This window comes from Bemisia tabaci, chromosome 8 (assembly GCF_918797505.1).
Source record: "Bemisia tabaci chromosome 8, PGI_BMITA_v3".
Classification (NCBI taxonomy): Eukaryota; Metazoa; Arthropoda; class Insecta; order Hemiptera; family Aleyrodidae; genus Bemisia; species Bemisia tabaci.
Genome location: NC_092800.1, coordinates 45,413,336 through 45,440,619, shown reverse-complemented (window position 1 = coordinate 45,440,619; position 27,284 = coordinate 45,413,336). Strand labels below are relative to the sequence as shown.

The 27,284-nt window shown below is 41.0% G+C and overlaps 1 protein-coding gene across 3 annotated transcripts in view; it reads right to left on the bottom strand.

Annotated features, from left to right (window-relative positions):
• Gfrl (Glial cell line-derived neurotrophic family receptor-like) overlaps positions 1 to 27,284 on the bottom strand; it is a 387,984-nt gene that overhangs the window by 166,983 nt on the left and 193,717 nt on the right. For all 3 annotated transcript variants that reach the window (XM_072303694.1, XM_072303696.1, XM_072303695.1), the window contains exon 2: positions 8,193 to 8,324. In XM_072303694.1, the coding sequence (XP_072159795.1) occupies positions 8,193 to 8,324 (132 nt within the window). The remainder of the gene's footprint in view (positions 1 to 8,192; positions 8,325 to 27,284) is intronic.

Below are 27,284 nucleotides of genomic sequence, written 5' to 3'. Positions count from 1 at the left end.
ATATTTTTCTTCCAATTTTTCAAATAATTTTGTTCGTAATTCTACCTAAAGCTCCTGAAAATGTCAAGAAAAAATATTCATAACTTTCTTCAAAGATAAACATTTTATCGAAGAAAATTTGGTAACTCTCGAATTTCCATACGGCGTTCTTCCTTAGCACGACAGCATAGGACTCTTGCACGTTCTAAGCTACAGCCGTAAAAGTCTGTGTTAAGAAGACAGAGTATAGCCTGCGGTCACGACCGAAGTTCTTTTCTCACAACAGAAAAGTTTCGTAAGTATAACAAGGGAAATGCAGAAGCCCCGCGAAGAGAAGATTCTGTCATGAGCACCGACTATTTTGTTTTCGTGTTCACACACAACATGAACGCACATTGAAACATGTTTGAATGTGCGTGGGTGAATCGGCAACATGGACGTTTGAGAACGTGACGCACGTGACACTTGGCCCTCATTTTTCGCGGTTGTCTTCGCGTCATCCCCTCGGCACTCCCCCCGCCCCTGATCCACCTCGGGCCTCCTTTTATTGCCGGTCACCGCTAACTTCTTCTTCCAAAGTCTCTTGATAAACTGCCAAACTTTGTGGTTATTGACCTCCTTATTTTCCGGCCGGAGCAAAGCAGTGTTGCGGTGTCCACTACTCGACGGGAAATTAAAGGGTTTTTTTCTGGAGGAAAGTTAGGTGCCTCGTATACACAAGTGGAGCACGGTACGTTGGTTGTTTCCTAGAATGAGGAACGTGACTCTCTTCCAACGTTGCAAAATCGAATCAAATTATTCTCTCTTTCACAAAAATACAACTCCACGGTTTCTTCCCAAAAATTGGCGACTAGACTAGAGTATCTTCGCACAGAGAGTATGGACGACTCGATTCATGTAGCTCTTCGAGCCCAAAAGGGCGACGACATGAAAAACGAAAATCGCCAGAAAAGTGCCGCTGCCTACCTATACGTTTGAAACATTAATCAGAAGGGCCGACAGTGCATTTTGAACAAGCGTTTTTGAGAATTTAAACTTTGAAACTGAGAAAATTTATGCGAAATCAAAGTTTTGTACGTGCTTTTATCATGTGTGGTCAGTGAACCTACTCTCGCGGTTTAAATTAGTACCACTGGATAATTCCAGTTCATAGGTTGGCTACCCTTTTAGGGCCCAAGAGCTACATGACCTCATCAAACCTAAGATATACATACGTGGCATATCAGTTTCATGATCAATGTGAAATTGAATGAAGACAAGAGGCTTCATTATGGAAAAGTTTGGATATGTCGAAGGTAATTAGTTAAATCAGGAATTTTATCAAATGCCTAGGCCGGTTGTCAAATTTTGATAGTTGAAGGAATTCTGTAAATTTATAGCGAGAAGTTCACGGGCTTTCAATATTTTGGGAAGTTCAACTCTTCAAATCCACGATTTCTCCTGGTTCCTTCCTTTTAACATACCTCTCGTACATTTAAATCTTACATTTTTAAGAAGTTTATGTCTTATGACGTGCTGAAAATTTCAAGATTAATGTGCGTCACGGGAAATCATGGATGCCAAGCAGACCATCGTGCATGACATTATGACGAAACAACTCATCTGGTATGGTCATGTCCAGAGAATGGCAGGAGACAGGTTGCCGAAGAAGGTCCTTGACTGGGTTCCTCCTGGGAGAAGACGCAGAGGGCGCCCAATGAAAGGTTGGAGGGAAGGGATTGAAGCGGAAATGTTAAGGTGCTCAATCCCCCAAGATTTGTGGTTTGAAAGAGAGCAGTGGAGGTTAGGAGTCGTAGAGCGCGAGGGAGTGCTGTAAAGCGACTTATATGTATATGTATGTATGTGCGTCAAGGAACTAAAAATTGTTTAAAATACTATTGTATGCTGCATATGTTTACAGAGAATTCTTTCTTAAAGGAGCGATGAATTATTTTTTCCTAAAATTAGGAAAAAATCAAAATTTCAATCTAAGCAAGGATATTTGACTATTCGCCTAGGCATTTGACAAAATGCCTGCTTTTACTATTCGCCTGCCACAGATACAACTATTCGTGCTCTCCGGTGATCTTCGTTGCATATTCATCTAATTGAAGGCGCGATACTCCTCTTCCAGCAGAGAGCGTGTTTTCATTTAAGCGACACAGAAAAAATTAAATTGCTGATTCAACAACTCAATTGCTAAACGAAAAGTGACTGCAATGTTTCAACGTCGATTTTACAACAAGAAATGCTACTTTAACCACTATTGTAAGCTGATTTAACCACGGAGGTGGTTAATGTAGCATTTGTTTTGTTTTAGAAGCTACATTGAAACATTGCAGTCACTTTTTTGCAATTAATTGTTTAATCAACTCTTTAATTTTTTCCGGGTATCAAAAATCGAGATATTCCGTGCGGTGTGGCAAATCTGCGAGCGAGGTCAACGGTTCGTTGGCACACTCCCTGAAAAGGACCATTTAAAACAGACTGCACACTCCACCGTCTTGCTGCGGCGGCGGCGGCCTAATAAGGCCATTTAAATACGGGCTAGGTGCAGCAGAAAATGAGAAGGGGGAAAGAGAGCGAAAGGCGGATGGGAGTAGCCACGGCGAAAGACCAACGAAACGGCTCTTCACGCCATTTCTTCTCATGAGTGCGGTAGGTATTGACCAGCCTTTTAATTAACTTCAGAAAAAGCAGGATCGGGGATAGTTTCGAATCTTGATGGCAAACAATCAACGCCTAGCAACGCCAGGATGGAAAATTCGCAAGTGTTTGGAATTTAATTAATATCCGTTGAAAAAGGAAACCTTCCAAGTGATAACTGAACGCAGGGGTGATCTTTATGGAGCTTCAACACCTATTTAACGAGTGAATACATATCGTCACCTTCCAGGCAAAACATCACAAGCGCCATGCGACGTTTAAAAATTTCCGCCGCCATTTTATTTTTTTACTGAGAAATTGTTGGTTGAATCTGTTCGAAAATTTCACTAAATTTTATCGGCAGCACAAAGAAAATTCCGTGTAATTTTCGGACAGCTTCGTTGAACAATTTCTCTGTAAAAAAATATAATGGCGGCGGAAATGTTTAAACGTCGCATGGCGCTTGTGATACTTTGCCTGAAAGGTGACGATATGACTATTCGCATGTTTGGACGTATTTATGCTAAAAGGAACTATATGGAAATGGAAAGATGGGGTGTGCTCGTGGTGAGCTGGATAAGAAACAATGTAAAAGTGGATACAGTTCCTTTTGAGAAAATGGAAAAGCGGAATTTGACATTAAATCCAAAAGAATTCAACGCTAACTCATGAGCCGTGGACATGTGAGAAGTGCGTTGTGGACAGGGCTCATGAGTAAAAGCCGAGTAAGAACGACAATGGAGACAGCTTCGTGGCCGCTGATGTCACTGACGCTTTAAAATCCCTATTCATTCTTATGGCCCTCAACTACCGAGCACACCCCATCTTTCCACTCGCACATAGTTCCATTTAGCATATACGTCCATTCATAGTAAATGATCATTCGTAGTTTCCCTCACGAAAGAACGTAACTGCATTTCAATGTTGCCAAATTTTCCCTCGCGAATTGCATTTTCACAAGGAGAAATCTTGGGCATTTCTCATTGAAAATTTCATTGGTTTTTCTCCTGATCTCGTGCGAAATTCAAACAAATTTTGAACAAAAATATTTCAGGTTCATTCTTGTAAAAAATGGAATTTTTGAGCTCATTTTACAACCTTGGAATGAAGTTACATTCTTACCTCCGAGAAACGACGAATCGTGCCACTTTTGAATTGGTTTACGAATTTTCATACAGTTTCATACAATTTTCGACTATCATACAGCTGAGAGACAGCATATTTTAGTAGTTCAACCCTTCTGTTTTCTTTTCAATGTAGAAAAGACTTCCGGAGGTCAACACTTAAAACAGTTCGCGAGATCGTGTGTTTGTTCATGACCTCATTTGATCACATTGTAAACCACACGACGCCCCGCTAAGAAGCTGGATATGAAAGGACAATGAAAACGGCCTTGGTGGGTTATTACGCAATACTTGAAAGCGCCCTTAGATATAATGATGGCATATGATGAAGCGTAGAATGCTGCCGTGCTAAGGAAAAACGCCGTATGAGCTTTGAGACGTTGCCAAGTTTATTCCGATAAAAACCGAAATTACTGGGAAAATATTGAATATTATTTTCCAAATTTTTTGGATAATTTGTATGTAATTTAATCTAAAACGTCTGAAAATTTCAAGAAAAAATGCGTATAATTTTCGTTTAAAACTACATGTTTTAGCCGAGGCAATTTGGCAACTCTCGAATATTCATACGGCGTTCTTCCTTAGCACGGCAGTAGGTAGGAGCAACGCTGTGACGTGCTACGGAAAAACACCGCACGAACATTCGAACGTTGCAAAAGTCCTTTGATAAAACACGAATTTCTTGCAAATATACTTATCTTAATTTTGTACAGAATTTCTTTCGCAATTTCATCAGAAGTATCGGAAAATTTTCAGGAAATGTACCCATAACTTGCCTTAAAAATATCGTATAATTGAGAGAAATTTAGCAACATCTGGATGTTCACAAGGTGTTCTTCCTAACCACGGCAGTGCCGCTGACAAGACGCGAGGTAAGGAAACGAAAAAAAAACCGCGGTAATGAGAGGGTTCCGGGCTGAAAGAGTCTGGTGTGCCAGGAAAGGAAAGGCGTCCGAGGGACGAGCAAAAGGGATGAGCAAAGGGTGAAAGGGAACATTCACGCGCCAAGGCCGCCATCTCATTCAAAACCACCCTTAAACCACGCATCAACACCTTCTACCTCCACCCCAATATATCCTGCGGTTTCGACGTTACGCGCACTTTCATTCACGCCCCACGAGTTGAATCCTCAGCGTTACTTACGAAAAAAAGGCTCTTAACGCCGTCGCTGATGCCTCAGACAACAGCGATTACTTTATTTTAACGTCACAGAAAAAAGTGTTTCTTGGGCGAAGGGACAAAACCCAAGGTAAGAAAATTGATTAAAACAATGTAAATTTTTGACAGAGATATGACTGTCCTGTTTCTGTCTAAAATAAACCGCACTAGACAAGCTGCGACTCTAAGCATTCTAAATTGTTTCCTCTTCAAAATTTAACTTCAAACGCGATTAACTACTGAAATTAGTTCTATTACCGAAATTAGATAGCCACTGAAATTAGTCTCGAACCAAGATATCAACGTTTCATGCGGCCGATTGAGCACAGGGGAGAATTTCGTGAGCGCCACCGTTCGCGGCGCACTATGGTCCAAAACTCAAGAACAGGAAGAAATAAGTCGAATAATGATTGATAGATCACGAAAATTCGTAACTGATGTTTTTTGAGTCTTACATTTTAAAAGGCACTCTGCGGCGCGGCGTGCGGCGTGCTGCGAGCTCGGAACACACATCGGCGCCTACAAACCTAAAGGGATACTTCGCGCATTGCGCAATGCGTGAAGTATCCCCTTAGGTTTGTAGGCGTCGGTGCGCGTTTCGAGCTGGCAGCATGCCGCGCGCCGCGGCTATCCCGGCGGACGGGTATGGTGAACGATTTCTTGCGGGGAGGGCTCCCCGACGGAGAGACTCGTGTATGGTGTAAACAATTTTTTTTAAATTTTCGACTTATAAAATTACACACTGGTCGCGTGAAGTAATTAGTGAACTCTCAACGCTACATGAAATGTTATTATGAAGGCGAGGGTCGTTCGCCATTCGCGCTGCGAACGGCGCAGGGGGGCTCATGAAATTCTTCCCTTGTGCTTGGCGCCATTCGGCACTGGTTACGACAAATTTGAATTTCCCGCTCTCACGAAATACCAGAGTCTACTTGACTTGCTTGCAATAATAATTTTCAAGTAAAATTTTGATGAGAAGACTTATATTTTAATAGTACATTTTTTTAATATTTTCAACATATTTTTTTATAATGCTAAAATTTGCACCTCATCTAGTGGTTCATTCTTCGTTATTAGAGTTCTTGTTTCCAGTGCTGCCATTTCCTGAAATTATTTTCAAAGTTCGGAACTTTACAGGAAATCCTCGGAGTTCTCGTAATAATCCGGAATTTTCAGCTATTTTCGTAATTTTCGCAGAATTTCGGGTTTACACGTCAGTTTGACCGATTATTTGATCAAATTTATTGATTTTTGTGTCAAATTAGATGATTTTTTGAACTAAATTCCGGGCGTACTTTGAGATTTTTTCCGGAACTTTTGAAAATCAGAATTAATATTGGGAAGCCCGGAATCTTCGGTAAAATACAGCACTGCTCACTTCTTAAGAAGAACATGACTCAAGGTAAAGTGATTAATTCAAACAATATTTTGACAAATGGATGACTTTGCCACTCATATCCAAAATTTTGCTGCATTTTGCGTCTAATCAGGAGAAAAATATAATATGTGTCTCCTGATTGGATTCAAGAGAAACAGGGCTCAAAGAGTGCGGAATGGGACGCGATTTGGAGCGAGAGAACTGGAGCATGAAAGGAAGACCTCGCGGGGAAGTAGGACGAGTTTTGACGCAAGAATCAACGACTTGGAACTTGGAGCTGTTCGGGGCTCATCTCCAGAGACGGATACCATGCAGCATTGCTAAGTAAAAACGCCGTATCAACATTCTAATGTTGCCAAATCTTCGTCTCAGCACTGCGCATCATGCTTATGTTTTCTCCAGGAAATTTTCCGAGGAATACAAGAAACGTAAAGGGATAGTTGAATCAACACCTTGGCAAATTTAAATGTTTATGATTAAAATGGAGAATTTGAATGCAAATTTTTATCGCTTCACCTGAAAGTGCTCAAAGAGCGTCTAAAAACGTCTTTTGCAAAAAGTAACTACAATTTTCGGTTCACTTTAGAAACAACGTACTTGCCATTCGCTCCGCCATGGAGATAGGTGCTTTTTAGAAAAAAATAGGAGGCTCAGAAATTTTAGTTCCTTGTTGCAAAATGACATTCAAATCTTCACAAGTTTCGCCAAAAAAGTATCTTTCATCGAAGGGAATTTCACTTCACCGGAAAGCTGATACTGCGTTTCTCTTGAGCATGGCAGCATAGCCTAGTTTTCTCCTCTGCGGAGATCCGTCTGAATACTAACCCAGTTCTTGGGAGCGTCGCTCCCAGCGGAGACCTCCTTCGGTCCCGCTCCATCGAACTCGCTCGCGTCAAGAAATCGCGGCCGAGAGATTCTTCGGATGCGGTTCACCCGCTAAAAAACCTCGTATCCGACACATTTTCCTCAGCCATGGTACTTTTTGTCGTTCTAGTTTTAGACCGGGTGTCTAGTTTTTTCATTTTGGGAAATCCCGATCAAATCCTGATTTTTGACTGCTAAATCCTGATTTCATAATTTTTCCAAATCCTGATGTTTTGGTGAGAAAATTAAAATTTCTTCATAAGTGTAGACCAGGTGTCTAGTTTTTTCATTTTGGGAAATCCCGATCGAATCCTGATTTTTCCTGATTTTTGACTGCTAAATCCTTATTTCATAATTTTTCCAAATCCTGATTTTTTGGTGAGAAAATTAAAATTTCTTCATAAGTGTAGACCGGGTGTCTAGTTTTTTTTTCATTTTGGGAAATCTCGATCAAATCCTGATTTTTCCTGATTTTTGACTCCTAAATCCTGATTTCATAATTTTTCAAATCTTGATTCTTTGGTGAGAAAATTAAAATTTCTTCATAAGTGTATGATAAGCGCAGAAAAATTCAATCAGACGGCTGAATTATCTCAAATCCTGATTTTACGACCGGTATTTAAACAAACTGATTGCGGTGGACGCACGGGTCGTAAGACAGAATGTTGGAGTTTTTTTTCAATGTGCGTTAAAAATTCAGCATCAAGCTGAAAATCTCAATACGGAGGGAAGAAGCTCATTTGAGCGCAGTTGAATGGACGTAACTAGTGTTGCACCAAACAGCGTATCTCTTTGAGGGAGAACTGTGCTCAAATGAGCTTTTCCCTCTGTTTTGAGATTTTCAGCTTAATGCTGAATTTTTAACGCACGTTGGCAAAAAACTCCAACATACAGATTTTTCCTCAAGTCCTGATGAAATCGAGGAAAATCGAGGAAATCCTTATGCAAGACAGTAGACGATCTGTTTTAAGATGTTATGAGCTGCAAATAAATGCTGCAGGCTAAACTTAAAGACTTTAAACACGTTATAAGACGAAAGTCAAGGGAATGAAGCAAAAACTCACCACTTTCAGCACCGCAAACTCGAGGAACTGTTTCCAGGATCGGGGCACACGAGGGGTCGTCAAAACACATCTGCCGAGCCAGCAGGCAGTTGAAAGTTTTGATCTTGTTCGTCACTTCGTTCTCGGACGTTCCTGCAAAAAAGAAGAGAGAAATCGGTCATCACACGTCATATAGAAAAATGGAAGATCGAGCCGAAACAGCCATACATTCACGTCCTTATCACACAATGAAATGTTCGGATTTCCTATGCGCCAAAAAAATTTAGGCTGAGTCTTCAAACCAGGAGCAGATTATTCTGCCGTGCTAAGGAAGAATGCCGTATGAGCCTTCAGACGATGCCAAGTTTCTTACGATAAAAACCAAAATTACTGGAAAATTGTGAATATTATTTTCTCAAATTTTCAAACAATTTTACACACTGCAATTAAATCCAAAATATCTGAAAATTTCAAGGAAAAATATGCATACATTTTTTCAAAAAAATAAGTTTTATCAAGGGAAATTTGGCAACTCCCGAATGTTCATACGGCGTTCTTCCTCAGCACGGCAGTATTGACCTTTTTCGGAACTTGCCTCCATCCCCGCCAGAGATGGAAAATTTCATGAAATTTATTCAAATGAAATTTCATGAAATATAATGCAACTTCTGGGGATACATTTAGGAGGCTAAGAAACGCCTAGAAACAGTGGTTCTAAATTTTGAAATGTTTTACCCCAAGCCTAAAACATTCGCGCGTTGCAAATGTTTTCGTTTAGTTTAGAGGTTCGGTCGGGGTTTTTCTCTCTAAACTGCCCTTTTTGCCCCCTCTTTGTGCTTGGCACCTTCAGTATAGAGTAGCATAACACCGCAGCATCAACAGAAAGACCATCTGAAACGCTTTCAGACCTCCGAAGGTTCAATCGATAATTCGAAAAAAAATTAATAAATTTCAACTTTTGTGAAATTTATTCGAGCCTTTTGAAATTTCACTTTCCATCTCGATCCCGGCCACTCTCGATCACACTTATTTTTACTGCCTAGCCCGGCAACGGCGACGAAAAACAAAAGACAAAACGGGCGGGCCTGCAACGGGAACGACATCGGGATTGCAATTTAAAGGCGAGCTTATTGGGCGGCCGTAATCCAATCGGGCAGCGCTAAAGTGATTAAAAACGCTTCATCCGCGTCAGCGTGGATTAGCGGCCCGGAGCCAGCCAGCCTCCCCCCCCCCCCCCATACCACCCCCCCACGGCCCCGCGACTCGCTCATATTTACGAGTGATTGAATTCGCAGTTACACATCGCGTCGCCCCGGGCCCCCCGGCCGCACAGTGGATTCATCAATAGAAAGGGTCGGGCACAATTTGGAAACTTCAAAAGCTTGTAACAGGATTGCCACAGAATTTAGAAGATGAAATTCCCAGACATTTCCCTGACACATTTTGGTGAAATTCCCTGACAATTGAAGATATGCCAGATGGCCAAACGACATAATTACAGATAGTTTTTAGGCGAATTGGTTGTTCGAAACGTCAAACCTTTCGTAGAAAGCAAAAAGAGGTGACTTAAGGATTTCCCTGACATTTCCAGGTTTTCTCTGACCTTTCAAGAATTCCCTGATATTTCCCGGTTTTACCAGTATTTCCTGACTGTGGCAACCGTGTTGTAACTCTGTTTTTGAGGTGAGGTGTTGTAACCCTCAAAAAAATTGTGAGGTTCTGAAAGTGGTTCATTGGTTTCCTCGTGAAATTTTCTATCAGTAGCACCCCTTAAAATTTAAAATGTGACGAAATAAATAACAAAATTTGAATTTATAGTTAAAGATTTTATGTCCGACTTCCTTGATTGACTTGATCCACTGTGGGCCGCCCCGCAATTGGGTCACAACGGTCGCGCCCTCCATCTGTCCCCCGCTCTCCCCCTTCCAGCCTCGGGGTCTTGCGTTTAACGTTACAGATACTCTTACGTCGTACACTGCATTTTCGCCTTGAATGGATCGCATTCGATAGTGGTTTGATATATCGTTTCCTTCAAGACAATAGAATATAACATCAAACATAATTTTTAGGATTTAAGTTGAAAAAGCTGATAATGAGAAAATGCCTTGCAATTTCACTTTTCATTGCCATTTGGTACTCGAAAGAATGATAAATCAATCACAAAAGACCCGTTTCCTCAGCTAGGAGGAAAACAAGAGTATACCTATACCTACACAAGTTCGGCCAGCGGGCTGATTATTGAAATTGATAGACAAAGCTATAGACAAAGAAGACAAAAAGGATATGGAGGGATCCTATTGGTGGAAGCGAGTGGTTGCAATGGACAAAGGAGGTAGGTAATAGACTAACTAACGGCAACCCACGAGAGATCCGATAATTAGTCCATCATTTACCCCCTTAGTCTATAACAAGCACTCATTTCAACTTATAGGATCGCTCTATACTCCTACATGTCTTCTCTGTCTATAGCTTAGTCTATAATTTCATTGATCGACCCGCATACCACTTTCTTCATGATGCGATGTTTCAGAGTAACCTGCGATTTGGATCGATTTGAAGTCTTGAAAATAGTGTAATTTTCACTCATTTCAGAATTTATTACATATTGTTTGGACGACTCCTCATTTGTAATGAATGGACCACGAGATGAGTTAAAAATCCAACCTGTAAAAGACATGGCGACCGTTCATAAAATCGCAATGCTTCAGTGGTGGGATTGGCTATGAGCGATGAGAAGGAGGAGGTAGTCCAGTTGAAAGAAATATCATCGAGGACTGTGCAAAATTATTGACGTTTACGAACAAATGACTCGTAGGAATTCCGTTTATCGACCGTATGAACACCATCATTACGATTCCCTGAGGTGCAGTCAACGTTATGATACAACTGGCTCCGCGAATTCATTTGCTGCTAATTAACTGCATCGCCATTCGATCCGAGTAGGACTGTAAAAGCGCAGTATATTGGGCGTTCGATAAAAGAGGTCAGCACGCATGATATATAACCCTACGAATTCGCTTTTACGACCAACGTCCTCGCGTCACACATACATGCGTTTACATGTATTCTACAGACACATTACCGGCATGTTCATATATACATGCACTAACGCATTTACATTCGTCGCAAGCAAGTAATTAAATCAGGAATTTTGACAAATACAAACGTAAAATGCCAAACATTCTCTTCCGGATTGAAAGTCTGTCTCTTCTGCTTATTTTGGACAAAACATTATTCGTCTTCATTGGTTCAGGACCAGACTCAGGGGGTGGCCACATGGGCCGCGGCCCATGGCGGCAAATGCTGTAATTTTTTCAAATGTAGATATTCAGAAAAAAATCTAATTCAGAAAAAAAATTACAAACGAGAAAAGGCGAAAAAATCTCTCATATCCTGAGAGTGAAAGTATGGTAATTTCTAATTTGCTCGTCTTTCGATGATACAAGAGACAGAAGTTGAGAGAGAAACCAAACACACTATTTGTCCTGGAGCGGCGCGGCGCGGCGTAGAGAGCAATGATGACGAGGACTTGAGAAAGAAAGGAGAAGGCCTCGGCGCGCCGCCGGTCAGCATGAAAGACATATTAGCGCCTACAAGACTCCATGAATACCTCACGCATTGCGTCAAAAATAGTGCGGCCAGTAGCAGTCGGCGTGAAAGGCATAGCGCCTACAAGACAGCATGAATACTTCAAGCATAGCGCCTACAAGATAGCATGAATACTTCACGCATTGCGCCAAACGCGGTGGCGGAAATTAAAATCATTAAACCACATTCATGTTCATTCTTTCATACTTTTTCCGTTCTTTGCTGATAAAATGAAAGGCTTCGTCCACACAGAGATAGGTTTACGGAACTTAATTTTCGCGCAAAGTTCCGTGAACTTTAGTCAGTGTTGACAGAGCTTTCACAAAAAATGTGCCCAACGAGAGTAAACGCGTTTTATGCACTCCTCTGTCACGTTCACTTGATGGTTTGTATCGATGTTTCAAAACGAATGAGAAGGGGCGACAAAATACGGGCAACCCATGAGCGGCAAGCAGGTAAATCCGCCTCTGCATAGGTTCGAATTATTTTTGAAAATTTGTATCAATTTTTGGTTGCGTTGTACAGTTTCTAACTCAGAAATGAACATTCATTTTAAGAGATAGAGCATATTTTTAAATACCGTTTTTTTTCAAATTTGGTACTCGTTTGAAAACAAGAATACAATAATAGTTTGTAGTTTGATGGACTCTTACTTTCAAAATATTGACGAATCAAAAATTCATTAGAAAAACATCGAAACTTGGGGAACTTTCAACATTTGAATAGCTGCATAGGTATTTGATTAAATACCTGATTTGACCATTTGCCCGCAACACATACACTTAATTCTGAATCCCTTTTCTGTTATGATCTACAAAGAAAAAAACATAAACTACAAACCACGATAAAATGTAACTCTGATTACATTCGGACTCATATTGGGAGCCATACATGAAGTGCTCGGAGGACAAGGCGCATAAGTGCAGTTTTTGAAAAATTTGATATATGAATGATCTCAAGGAAAACTATTCTCAATGCATATTCGGTAAGAAGTTCGCTCCAGAATTCCAATTTTTAGGCATAAAAAAGTCAGTTTAAACTTTCTTTCCGCCATTAAGATCCATGTAATTTCGAAACTTCAAACACGTATATCTCGAAAGAGCAAAAATTGCACTCATACGCCTTGTCCTCCAAGCCCCTCACATTCGGTGAGCGTTACATATTTTATGAACGGCCCTTAGACTGATTTCCGTAAGATTTGTCTGATTGTGAGACAAGTTTTTTCTTCCATGATGACCCCCCCCCCCCCTCCGCCCATGGTTAAATTTAAAATATGTCGCGGCCGCATTCGAAGGCCATTCCAGGAGAGTTAAAATCTGCCTTCGGGAACAACCCGTTTAAGATGCAAAACACGTCCCATCAAAGCTCGAGTAACTGTTAATAGGTCGTTATCGAACAAAAGTGATCCGTCTAAATTGAAAGTTCTGAAGAAGGGCGTAGCTGCCCATGGGCGCGGCGTGGAGATACGACATTCTTCGAATTTCTTAATGTAGATAGATCACTTTTGCTCGGCGAAATCCAATTAATGTTAATGATACTATGACGTCACTCCGGCTGCACGTACACGGTCTAAAGGGAGGAAGAGAAGGCAACGGAAAAAGTTCCCAAGTGACGGTGCATGTCGGCCCGTGCTCCAACTTTTCGCGGAAGCCCGAACTCAGCCTCCCCGCGCAGCATAGGCCACCCGTGTCACAGCGTACGGTGGCGCCAAGTCGAGCTCAAAAATATTTTTATGATCAGTGTTCGAAACTCACAGGAGCTAACGCGCCGAATGCGCCTCAGGAATCGGTCATGGCGCCTAAAAAATGAAAACTCTGCGCCAACGCGGCCTCTAAAATTGCCCCTCCTGCCTCCAAAAAAAATCCTAATTTTTCTGTTCGGTGATTTTTCGAAATTTCCCCCAAGTTACAGTTACTAGTTCTGTAAATAAAACACCTTGCGTCTAACTTTCCTTCAAATAAGCCGGAGTATTAGGCAAAAAGTCAATCTGGTCCCTAAAAAATCTTCAATGGCCCTTAAAAATCGAGCTTGATGCACCACATGGCTCCTGATACTCAAAGGTGAGTTTCGAACACTGTTGATGATACACCATTAGTCAGGGTCAGTTAAAGCTAAACCGTGCTTATTTCAATCAACACGCTATTTTAATTAATTTTAAATAACAATTTAGATTGCTCTCGACCGCCATTTTTGTCATCATTTTGATCGGAAATTGACAGAAATTTGAGCGTGTATCCAGGCCTCAAATGGACCACTATAGACAAGGTACGAAGTTAATAAGCATTCTAATGCAAGTTTCTTAACAAGAATTTCTCGTAGAACACGATTCATACAACGAAAATTACTGAAACCAACTCCTAACGAAGATATTAACGTTTTTATTTCACATTGGTTACAAGGAATTTGAACTGCCCGCCCACAAGAAACTCAAAGCTCTACGTGAGTCAAATCGCGCACTACAACGATATCAGCAATCTTCTCAATCGAGCAATGGTCATTTCCCACCATGTGTTGTTCAAACTATAAGCAGTTTGCTACAGCTGAGCCAAAGTGTCGAGATTGAGGTTGCCAGATTTTTATATCTTAGAGACTGTCATGATAAACGTTTAGCGCGCGATGTGAATCACGTAGAGCATTGAGTTTTAATGAGCGGACGGTTTGAATTCACGCATCAAGAATTATTGAATATCTTCGTAAGGAGTCAATGGCGGTAATTTTTGTTGTGCGCATCGTGTTTTACGTGAAATTTTGGTTAAGAAACATGTATCAGAATGCTGAAATTCGTACCTTGTCTAGTGGTTCATTTAGATAGCTCTCGACCGCCATTTTTGTCATCATTTTGATCGGAAATTGACGGAAATTTGAGCGTGTATCCAGGCCTCAAATTAGCAATGCAGCGGACTGACCGCCTAGTCCATTTCTCTTTGGCGGGGCGACAACACGGTCGGCGGTGCACAAAAGCCAGCGTAGTGCAAACGTATGTTGAGCTCATGGTGGCGGGTGCCGGCTCCTGGGCGCCGCGCCGGGCCGGGCCGGGCCGGGTGGTGTGTGAATAATTCAAAATTCCGATGTTTTATTCATTTTTTCCGCTCTCGGATACGCGTCGGGCCGCGGCCGTCGTGCGCTCTGGACTCGGCTCAGGAACCTGCAAGCGGGTCCTCGGTGGTTTGATTAAGGCTCGCGCTTCCCGCCGCACACTGGATCCAGCCAATTATAGAAGTCGAACACGAAATTTTGGAATAAAACTGCAAATTTTGATGTTTTTTTCGTCACATTTTAAACTTTAAGGGGTGTTTCTAGAAGCAAATTTCACGGGAAAACCAATGAAACTACTTGTAGAACCTTAGAGTTTAGTACAAACGGAGTTATGAGCGTTTGAAGATTCCAAATTTTGTCTGACCTCTCCTATTTACTCGATCCATTGTGCGCCGCGCCGACCCAGAGCGCCAGCGTGGCCCACGCTTCATTGAGTTACCCCAGTCGATTCCCACCTGGTCATACGTTGTAGCCGAGTCGCGGGTTCGGGCTCGTATACGCTCCCAGCGTGACTTTCTGGCCAAGGGATGGAGAGGTTGGTGACCTTCCGGCCCAAGTATCACAAGCGCCGCACAGTGGATCGACTCAATCAAAGGGATCGGACATAAAATGTTTTACTAAAACTGCAAATGTTGATGTTTTTTTCAAGAGCTCATCCTATCTATATTTTCTAGATCGTAGGGGATCGCCGGAACGCTTCTGAGGAATTGTGACCGACATAGCAGGGGCTGTTTTTTCAGGGCGCTGGCTTTAACAGCAGGGTTAAGAAAGGACTTCGAATGAACATTCAATATTGCTAAATTTGTATCAATAAATGTGTACTTTTCAGGAAAGTCATTATTTTTTTCCTTGAAATTTTCAGATACGCAACGTAATCTGAAAAGTTCAAGAAGAAACGTTACCAGTTTTTCTGGACCAAATGTGGATTCTTGTTCGGCATCTTTTCTCAGCCCGACAACTGTGTTAAATATTTTTCTAGAGAAATTTGGAGTTTCAGTGGTGTGCCTAGGAATATGTATCATGTAAGACCAAATATAGTATCGTACGCAAAAACTTTGGGAAGGAAACGTACAAAATAATGCCCTGATACATTTTCCTGTTGGCTTGCTGCCGAACTCAAGAAACACCATCTCTTGGCTAAAAAATGCATTTGAAAATTTTTAGGTGCTATGCCATAGTATGTGTGAAATTTTGGTGAAAAGCCCGATACATTGATAATAATTGAATTCTGATGCTCGCCCAGGAGCTTACCCCCTTCTAAGAGAATTTCCACTTGTAAACCGAATAAAATGAACGGTAGCTGAACGAGCCACATTTTTGCACATTATTCGCCGGTGCCGCATCAAAAGAAACGCGATCTACCATTAAAAAAAGAGTCAAAGAATTTTCTTCGGCAACGACAGGAATTTCACTTATGCTAAGCAGGTTGCCTCAAAGTCACCTCCGTTCTGCGTCCAAAGGATATGAAAACACCAGAGGTGGAAAGGCATTTCCAGGAGCCAGAACAAAAGAACGACGCCTTAAAAACTAGAAGATGCAAAAAGCCGCGCACACGGTGTAAGGCTCCATTGTGTGGGCTGAGGTGCGCTCTCTCGGGTTTTTGTCGATGAAGTGTCTGAAGTAGATGTGAGAGCTCTTTCGGATGAACATTTCCGTGTGAAGCAGAGGGAAGAATGGAGGAGGAACTCTGCCCCGACACCCAAATTGCGAGATGCAGGTTTGAGAGCGCGTTGAAAAAGAGCAGCCGTATTCCACACGGGTATTAAACGGTGATGATTTTATTCCGTGCCGTAGATACGTTATTTCATTTTGTTTCATAGTGTCAGTTGACCAGTACTGACCCTTGAGATATTTTAATTTTAATCATGAACATTCAAGTGGATTGATTGCCTGAAACATATAGGATGTAGCTTACCTGATAACGCCATTCCTGTGTGAATCCAAACTTTAAACAGATTTTCCTTTAAATTAAGGTTTTTGAAGGAACTTTAGGTACATTTTTCTTGAGATGTACTAAGTAGATTTTCAACAAAAAAAAAGTTTTTCTTCCTTATTATTTTCTCTGACTACAGAAGAGATGGTGTTTTCTAATTATTTTTCAAGAAAAAAAAAAAGTAAGTCTGGAGGACCCTTTCATTGGCAAAAAAAGCAGTAAAAAAAAGGAGAAGGGAAAAAAGGAAGGAACGAAGGAAATAAGAAGGTGGGTCACTCGGATTTGGTAATTATTCATGACGAAGTTGACTCGAACCACATATATTGTACTTTCAAATTTCGAAAATTTTCGAAAATTTTTCTAACTTTTTCGAAATCAGTGACATTGATTACCTATAGCAGCAATTCCACTTTGAAATACGTTTTATTTTAACACACATCAGAGGAACATGAAAGGAGAGTGTTTTAACTGCTTTAGTACATCACTTCTATGATTGGATTGCATTTTGCAAAAAGGTACCAAGAGCAATCCAATGATGCTAAGATTGTGCAACTTGCATTCCCTGCAATAAAATTACTGAAATCCTGCAAAAAATCAGATTTACAGGGTAATTTTCATCTTGAAATTATAGTTTATTGAGGGTAAGATAAACTAGTTTAGATGATCAGTCTATATTTACGATGTAAAAAGAAATGGCACAATCTGAGCAACATTGGAATGCTCTTGGTTCCTTTTTGCAAAATGCAATCCAATTTTCCCGCCATTCCAGTGCATTTGAAATCCGTTTACTTTTTAGACATTCGAAAACGTCCTTTCAGAACCTAACTTTAAGAATAATGAGAAAAAAACACAAGGTTTAGTAACCGATTGTTGGGTAAGGGTTAGAAGTATCATCATTTGACTCATGACTCCCTTAAGAGACGAGGAAGACGAGAAGAAAGGAAGGTCCAGATCTTGGATCCAAATGAGCAAGCGACACGCGGCTTGGGCGAGCATCGCGCGGTAATTCGTTTACGTTCGCCTCCGGAAACAGCTGCGATATCTGTTAACCCGGGGCCCAGTCAACCGTGGCCGGGTTTACACGACGGGGCGTCGAAAGGGGGGACAGGCGGGGGCTGGGGGCGGGGTGCTGTTGTGTGGGGATTACAAGCGGGCGCTAAGCCTATTACAGGGGTGACCGCGTCAAAGGGGCCCTCGCCGTGTTAGCGCCTGGATTTCGCGTCCGCTCCCTTTGTTCTTCACGGTCAACCCGACGTAAAATTGACTCCATTTGAACTGATTCTCAAGGAGGATCCGACGTATTTATGCTAAAAGGAGCTATGTGCATAGGGTTTTGCGCGCAACATGGTTCCTTTTGGCATGAATACGTTCAATTACCGACCAGACGTCGGAATGCGTGCCGTTAAAAGCGTTGCCGGCTCGGATGCAAGCCGGTTCTTTCGCCGTGCTAAGGAAAAACGTCGTATGAACAATCGAGAGTTGCCAAATTTCCTTCACTAAAATTTTTATTTTTTGGAAAATTTATGATTATTTTCGCCTGAAACGTTCAGAAACTTAGGATAAAATTGCGAACAAAATTATCTGAAAACTTGGAAGGAAAATGTTCATATTTTTACCGGGAGAGACGTGTTTTATCAAAGGAAATTTGGCAACGCCTGAAGGTTCATACGGCGTTTTCCCTTAGCATGGCAGTCTTGGGGCGGGTCAGTTCGTCGTTTACCCCACGAAAGAACGTAGCTACACTTTAACGTTGCCAAATTTTCCTGCGAAAATTAATTTTTTACTAGGAGCATCTTGGAAATTAATACTTGAAAATTTCGATGATTTTTCCTTTGATCCAATGCAAAAATCATAAATTTTTTTAGCGAAAATCACGCGGGTACATCCTTGTAAAAATAGAAGTGATTGCGTCAATTTTGCAACCTTAGAATTTATTTACGTTTATTCGTCCGCAAGACGACGAGTTGGGGCGGCGACCCTTTTGGAGAGAGTTGAGGCGTGTGGATGCCATTTGTGATGGGTTTGTTGCACTCGAGAGTCTTAGGTAAATGAATTAAATTCTCAGAAGTGGAACTGCGCGCAAAAATGATGACGAGCACATCAGCAACCTTGAGATGCACTTCTAAATTGCAGATTTGCTGTTTGGTGCGGTAAAGGCCGTTGAAATTTGATAAATAGATACACATTTTCAAGAGCAGCCCGAGGCAATGATAGCAGTGAAAAAACAAGGGGGGGGGGGCGGGAAACAAGGCTAAACTACACAATTAATAAAAACCGAGACGTTTCGACTCAAAACTGAGTCATTTTCAGTCGGAAATAAAATAAAATTTTAAAAAAAAACGATGAAAACCTGAGCCCTACATGGTGGTAGCCGAGATCTGAGAAAAAGAGAAAAATGATCTGAAATTTGAAAAATGGATCACTGAATCTTACGTTTCTTATTTAATATTATATAAGTACCAGGTGAGTAGAATGGGGCGAGATCTGACGGCCGATTTCAAAAATCTTTCACATTGAAAATGCGGAAAGGAGCAATGACGAAAAACGCACCGAACTTCACAACAGACAAGATTCATTCAAAGGTGAGAATCCTCGATCACTGATGAGGCGCGAGATACAACTATTTCACCTCCGCGGTAATCGCAGGTGGTATCCAACGGCGTTGAAGGCGCCCCATGGTACCGCGCATAGGTTTCATCACACAGCAGGGGACATTCTCGAGCCTTAAATCGTCAAAGACACAGACGGCGATGGCGGAATTGGATCTTCGGTTCTCTTCTGTCTTTCTCTATATACAAACATTCATCGCTATTTTCTTGACCTTTCAATTTTGTGCAAGCCCTTGACAAAAAAAAGTGAATCATGACTGGATCAATTTTGGATGTTTATTTAATTTGATTATTTCGTTTTTCCCAGCCGAAGGAATAGAGCTCCGTTCTAAGCTTGCAATTCTGACCAAAACCGTTCAATTTTTCAGTAGTAAATATGTTGCGATGCGCAATTCCTGGTTAAAAATTCTACTGATTTTTACTTGGAACCAGAAGAAAGATTAGTAAAATATGTCTTTAGAAACGCACAACAAAATCATAGTATCGATACTATTTGCGAATAAAAATTTTGTAATTTTGGAATATTCTTACACTTACTTGTCCGAGAAACACGATTTAGTATCTTCAAAATCGTGTTTATAAAAATATTAAACAATTGAATATAGAACATTAGAAACGAGTCCACTTTTTCCGCACGAAAGTGAATTAATGGTGAAATTATGCTAAGCCATGTTTGGTGATTAGATTTTCTGTCTTTTTTCTAGCGTCTCTCGAGGAATTACTCATCATTGTGAGTCGTTTAAATAATAGATTTTGATGTGGTTTTTTTACCACTCAAGAATATTCTTTGATTATTTTTGAAAATTTTGTCTCTACAAACTCTCTTAAAAAGACAAAGCAAAACCAGAATTTTGAAAAACGGAAATAATTCATTTGTTTGTTTAGGTAGTTTCACCGTCTATTCATCGATCTTGCCATTAAACATTGTGCTTATTTTGAGGATGACTCTCCTAATTCCGTTTTTTCCATGTTAAAAATACACTTGTGAATATGGGAGATTTTTCAACTCTGGCTATGATAAATGAGGGAGCTGGATTTGAAGTGGCGAGTTCCCCTGACGAAGTACTCCCGTCCTGTGAGGCCTCAAGACTAGTCTCTCTAACTCTGACATACGGGATCCTTTAATTCTCACCGGACGCTAACAGTATCACGACAAACTGAAAAAGTCGACGATAAATGGACGTTTTCCTGCCATCCTGAACTATGTGCATTAAGACATGAGCCCTGAGACTCATAAGGATATATACATAACAGGGCTCGCTTCATAATGCACATAGTTCCGTTTGCAAGAAATACGTCTAAATACCGGCCACAGGAGGCGTAATTGGTTACCTGTTTGTCATTTCAGATGAAATATGAGATCCTCTGACTTGGTTATACACTCTGTTTTCGAATAGGTGGGCTTGAGCATTTTAATTTCACACAGGTGTATATGGATTAAAGCAATCCGGCGTTTTTTCTTCGAAACTTTGCAAAGAGAATTATTCTTGAGGCGGTAAGTTAGCAAAGTAACTTTTACGGGAGATGTAAATATTATTAATCAAGATTAGTTGAAAGGCAGAAATACGAATTACCAGTTGCAAATCTTGCCCGTTGACAAAAATCGATTTCGCACACCTGAATGTTGATAGAATAATTTATGCATTCGGATTCTCTGTGAATCGATTCAGCCTGACCTAGAATTTATTGTTTCCATTGGAGTATAATTACAATATGCGGAAAAGTGGTGCAAACTTGCGATAATTGCTTCTGTAAATGACATTATATGTTAAGTTAAAAGTAAGCGAAACAAGTAAATATGTGTTAGTTAACGCAAACATTTTGAGGTCTTCAAATATATTTTTAACAGGGTGTTAATTCAATATCCCAATTTTTCTAGTGTAATCGCGTTGCGTAAACATGTCTCTACGTAAAACTTTATAAAGGCAACATACAACTTTAAAGCAGATTTTGTCAAAAGACCTATTGGCTAAATGAAAGATTATGCTAAGCTAAGAAATGGCGGTGAACAGCTCTGCCGTGCGAGAGAAGAACGCCGTATGAACCTTTCGCCACATTTCCTTCAATAAAACGTTAATTGACGAGGAAAATCGTGAAGTTTTTGCTCCAATGTTTTCAGACAGTTTTGTTTGCAATTTCGTCTAAAATGTCTGAAAATTTCAAGGAAAAATACGCATAATCGTTTTCAAAAATACATGTTTTATCCGGGGCAATTTGGCAACTCTCGAAAGTTCATCAAGCGTTTTTCCTTAGCATAGCAAAGCTGTAGATAGTGATTTATTTTTTTTCACACCGATCCGAATAAATCTTATCTCCGTTGTTGTTACGAGGTTGGAAATGAGATAATTTTGGCGAAGACTACTATTTTTGACTCATCCATACGCGCCTATCTGCATTGATATGCTAATGGCAAATGTGTTTGAAATGAGCCACAAATAGTAGTTTCCTATTGCGAAATGAGGTCCAATTATGAAAACAGCAGCACAGGTAGTTTCTTTAATTAATATTCAATTCGATTCGACTATGGACGGACTGTCTTGACGTCATGGATCCGAAAGAGTTGGGACTAAGACGCAAAAAAACTTTCCCTTCCTCGAGAGCCCTTGATCCCTGACGCTTGTCTCCAGCTAAAAGCTTTGGCTGTGAATTAATCTTTAACTAAAAGGAGGAACAACGGGATCGTCAATTAAAGAGGTTTTTTATGCAAATGTGATCGCTCCATTAAATAATTACTTAAAACTTCAAGTCGTTCGATCTGGGGCCTTAGAAGTTGACTGGCGGTAGTTTTTTTCTTGCTTACCGTTCCGCCGTGCTAAGGAACAATGCCGTATTAACCTTCAGCCGTTGCCAAATTTCCTTCATTAAATCACGAATTTTCGGGAAAATTCACGGAGAAAAAAACATCTTGCGTGGGACCCGAAGTTGAGGTCATATGGATCTCTGTAGTTTTCGGATTACGTATCTAAAAACTTGAGACAAATCGGACTAAGACAACACTCTCCTTCTTTCAGATGTATAACAATGTGTCTGCTGAAAAATTGTGTCATGAAAAAACATGTCAAAGTACAGGATGAACACATTAAAAAAGTCAGAAATTCACGTCTAATCTCACAATCTGCAAAATTAATGGATGACTAGCCAAGATACAAGTGTATAGGCATTTAAATATAGGGTTTCTCATTAAAATTTCTCGCAGGAAACAATTCGGGCGAAAAAAGTTACTTAAAGGAACTTCTAACAGAGATACGAAAGTTTTTTGATACGTAAATTCAGACGCCTCACTCATTAAAAAAACTATAAAGCAGTCAACTCAAATCGGACGATAAATTTTAGCGTGACAGACTTTGCAGACTGAAAATATGACGACCTCGAATGTCGATGCTTCGGCCCAGAGACTGCAGCTTTTTAACACTTTTAACAAGGCAGGGTGGAAAAGGAGATTGCAAATTGAGGCGCTCGTTACAATCGTTGTACTCCGCGATTTGATTCACGAAGAAAATGGTTTTTTCGTGTGAGCGGTAATTTCAAATTGTTCGTATATGATGCTAAAAAAAGTGGAAATTTTCGTTGGGAGTTGATTTTAATCATGTTCAAGGCGCAATCGTGGTCTAGGCACGTGCCATTTTGAAGTGGATATTTCAGAATGCTTTAAATTCGTACCTTGTCTAGTGGTCCATTATTTATAAAACACCGGATGCAACTATTCGGCCTCCGAGGTAACCTCAGGTGGTATCCAACGACACTGAAGGCGCCTCGTGGTGCTATGCCAAGATTTCATTACACACCCTTAATTCTTCATGCTTCACGCTTTTCGAGTAAATGAAGCTCATAAGGCGCATAAATTCATTGGGCACATAGTGAAGTTAAGAAGGAAAACTCATATTAAACTTTCTTATTGCGCTTATCATGATTTTTCACTCAGTAGAGAATTTGCAGGTATCTGAAATTTGATGAATTTCGCGTTTAAGTGGAAACAACTGAGTGAACTGAACACGAGGATACCCTTGGTTCATGAATTGAACGATTATTGGAGAAAATATTACAAAATTATCTGATCTGCTAAAATACGTGTGTTTAAATGGGAAATGCCGCCAGATGACGTCACCAGGCGGTGCATTTTCTCACTTTTAAATCTATTTTTATATTATGTCCCATATCAGAAAAAAATTATAAAAAGTACTCTGAAATCCGCTCTTTGAGAACTTTCAGATGAAGCAATAAATTGCAATTCTCTTAAATGCAAATTCTCCATTCCATCTTTTTACTTCAGAAAAGTTAGTAAAAGGTCACCCATCGGAAAAACTGGCGACGTCACAGCTACCTTAACTTCCCGAGAGTTGAGGCAGGTCGTCCAGGGCTTGATGCACCGGTGGCGCGCGTCTGCCCTTATCTACATCTACGTCGCGCAGGGTTGCCGTTTTGAACAGATTATCCCGAACGTGTCTGCACACTCCCCACATAAATTGAGTTAGGACGGCATCGCTGTTACAACTCAAGTCCCAAGTCCCGACCCTCGATTTGTCACACTCAACTCCTCCGTCTGAACGCCCCCCCCCCTCCGCCATTCATTCTCCCCCCTTCCACCCCCTCCATCCCTCTCCGTCGGCCACTCGCGCGGAAGTGATGTCAACTCGCTTGCGGTTGAGCCAAGTGTGTTACGAGAAGTGTGACGCAGTGATTGGGAGATTCGCCTATGGCTTCAGTTCGGTTTGCGATGCGATGGTGTACTCTGCACTACGAGCCGATTATTGAAATTGATAGACAAAGCTATAGACAAAGAAGACATAGGGAGTATGGAGCGATCCTATATTGGTTGAAATGTGTGGATCTTATAGACTAGGGAAGAAAATGATGGACTAAATGTCGGGTTTCTCGTGGATTGCCGTAAGTTAATCTATTACCTTCTGCCTTTGTCCATTGCAACCACTCGCTTCCAAAGGACGGTCAAAACGCCTTCATTTCCGTCCTTATGCAACACGGACATTCGTAGAGCCCGAATAGTTGCTGCCATCAGGCGTTATCATGAAACTACTTCAGTTCTCGTCTCGTTTTAAACTATTTGATGGCGCCATACCTTAATTGTAGCGTTGCCTATAATGCTGATGAAGTATACTATCAATGAATTTTGTTGCAAAATTGTCAAATTCCGAAAAATACATTGATCCTTCAAACTTATTGCAACGTTTTTGTCGCAAAATATTCCGGTATCTGAACATGTTTTGTGGAATTTCCTTTTCTTCACTTTAACGAGGTGCCATTTGTTTGGATTTCTTTCTCCTTTGGTAAGACGCTTTTGACGTTTGAGCGCGAAAATGTTAAAGAACAATTCTGATGAATCTCGCCGAATTTTGAATCGAAGTGATGACATCCATCTTTTGAAAAAAACGAAACGCGATGCTAACACCGTAACATCACAAGCCAAAATTCGACGTAAATGATTTCCTAATTCGATTATACAGCATATTGAGTATACGTTTGTGAAGATTACACAATGATATGTTCTTTCCCTCCTGAAATGTGGGCAGCGGCCTCTACATTTGGACGTATTTTTATCTAACGGAACTATGTGGATTATGACGTGAGCCCAGTTCTACACATATGTTTATGGGTCTCAGGGCTCATGTCTTAATGCAAATAGTTCCGTTTGGTAGAAATACGACCATTTATTACCCTAAAAACAATAAAAAAGCGGTGTTGCCGTTTCTTCGAGTCTCTAAGCAACAATTTCTGAGCACGCATCCGTTTCCGCAGAGGAGTTAAAAAAGGTAAATGCTGTCCGAATGGGCATTCTCTCCTTATCTAGGAACCCCACCCAAAAAGCCCCCGTTAAAATGACGACCCTGATGGGCGCTTAAACAGCCCTTACAGTCGGAAACTTTACAAGAACGGCGAAGCCGCATGAGATAGCTGCGCAATAATTGAATATTTCATAGGTATCCCGCGTTCCCCTCAGAGCGAGCAGAGCTCTCCTTTGCGTTTTGTTTTCTGCTAACGCGCCCTGAGAGCGCCTCTTCATACGGAATAAATCGCTGGAGACTCGAGAGCGGTGTTGCCGCGGTTGACGAAAAAACCGCGAGCTCGGATGAGGATGGTGCTAGGCCGAATGAAACTTGGCAACGCCGCTGCGGGGTCTTTGCGGATAGTCACGTTTGCTGGATGGAAGTTTCGCTGAGAGCGCAAGATTCGCGGCGGAATTTCAGCTCCTCATATGTATTCTTACGGCGGCCTCCGGGAGATAAGTAGTGCTTTCTTTCATCCGTGTTTCTCGGCTCTTTTAGTTTTCTCGACTATTCATTTTTTTCTACTTTTTTTTCGTCTTCCGCTTCCGGGTTTTTTTGCGGGCATTTTCTGACTGACAACTTGGGGAAGACACATGGCTCACTGTAAAGGACCTATATAGGGAAAGTACGGACATTTTGGTGTTTTCAAGGTAGTATCATGCAGCTTTTAAGGCCTAAACGGGCGGCCGACCTATGAATTAAAATTTTTCAGAGTCATTTATTATTACAGTTATTAAGGCCCGTGGTTTTAAAGCTCGTATTTGATTTAGTTTTTGCATAAATAACTCATTTTTGCGGAAGCACGCTCATTCATGAACATTCTTGGCTATCTTGGTCGAGGCCGGATTTACCTACTTGCCGCCTGTATTTTGCCGCCCCTTCTAAATAAAAACCATAAAATCTAATAAAAACCATCAAATGAACGTGCCGGAGGGACAGGGGTGCATAAGACGCATTTACTCGTGTTGGACACATTTTTTGCGAAAGCCCTGTCAACGCTACTAGCAAAAGTTTACAGAACTTGACGCGAAAGTTAAGTTCCGTAAACCAATCTCTGTGTGGACAAGATCCTCCATTTAAAAGAAATGCACAAAAAAATTATAAAAGAACAAATATAAGAGCGGTTTAATAATTTGAACATCCACCGCCACGCCGCGCCGCGCCGCGCTGATCGCACGATGTTTGGCGCAATGCGTGAAGTATTCATGCAGTCTTGTAGGCACTATGCGTTTCATGCCGACCGCTGCTGAACGCACTGTGTTTGACGCAATGCGTGCAGTATTCATGCAGTCTTGTAGGCGCTAAAATGTGTTATATGCAGACCGCCACGCCGAGTTTAAAAGGAGGGGAAAATAAACATCATTGCTTGAAAATTTAACATTAATTCCTTCGCACAGGGAGGAATAACCACGACAGTTTTTCAAATTGCGTTAAGCCATCTTTCATTTTGAAAAAAGATGATGACAGGAAGTCTGCAAAGTCGCAAACCGAGCTAGTGGTTTGTGGGCTTCTTTAACTTTAGGCCGGATAGTAATATGGGGACTCCAAAAAATACTATCGTGACGGATTGAAACTTTAAACGAATGTTCTCTGAGCCACGTTCGTAGAATTGCCACGCTTCAAACTGCCATAAAGCTATAATTATTCTCATAAAACTGTCTACATGTCACGGGAATATGTTAAAACGTTGTCACCGGTGTCGTCGGTTTTTTATGCTGCAATAAACTTGTGCTGCAATAATAAATTCAGATGCAGTAAAAGTCCCGTGTCCAGCAGAAAGATGTTCCAGGAATGGATTAATGCACCGGACACTCTTGGTCTAAGTCTTTCAGAGAAAGTTATACATCCGTACACTGGTACACAGCCTCAAACGGTTGTTTATCTTCAAATTTCATTATTTTAAAACGTTTCATCATTTTAAAACATTATGGTACACACCAGGTAGAAACCTGGTCGGCGCTCACTGCGAAAAGCTAAGCGCACACACACGCGGGAGACTTAAAAAAAGCGTGTAATGAAGTTTGCAGATTCCACGATAAGAAATGGATTTCAGACTTTTTGATGTGCCCAATGTGATTATCGGGCGATTTTACCAGTACAGAGTATATTTAATGGAGAATTTGCATGCAAATTTTTATTGCTTCATCTGAAAGTGCTAAAAGAGCTG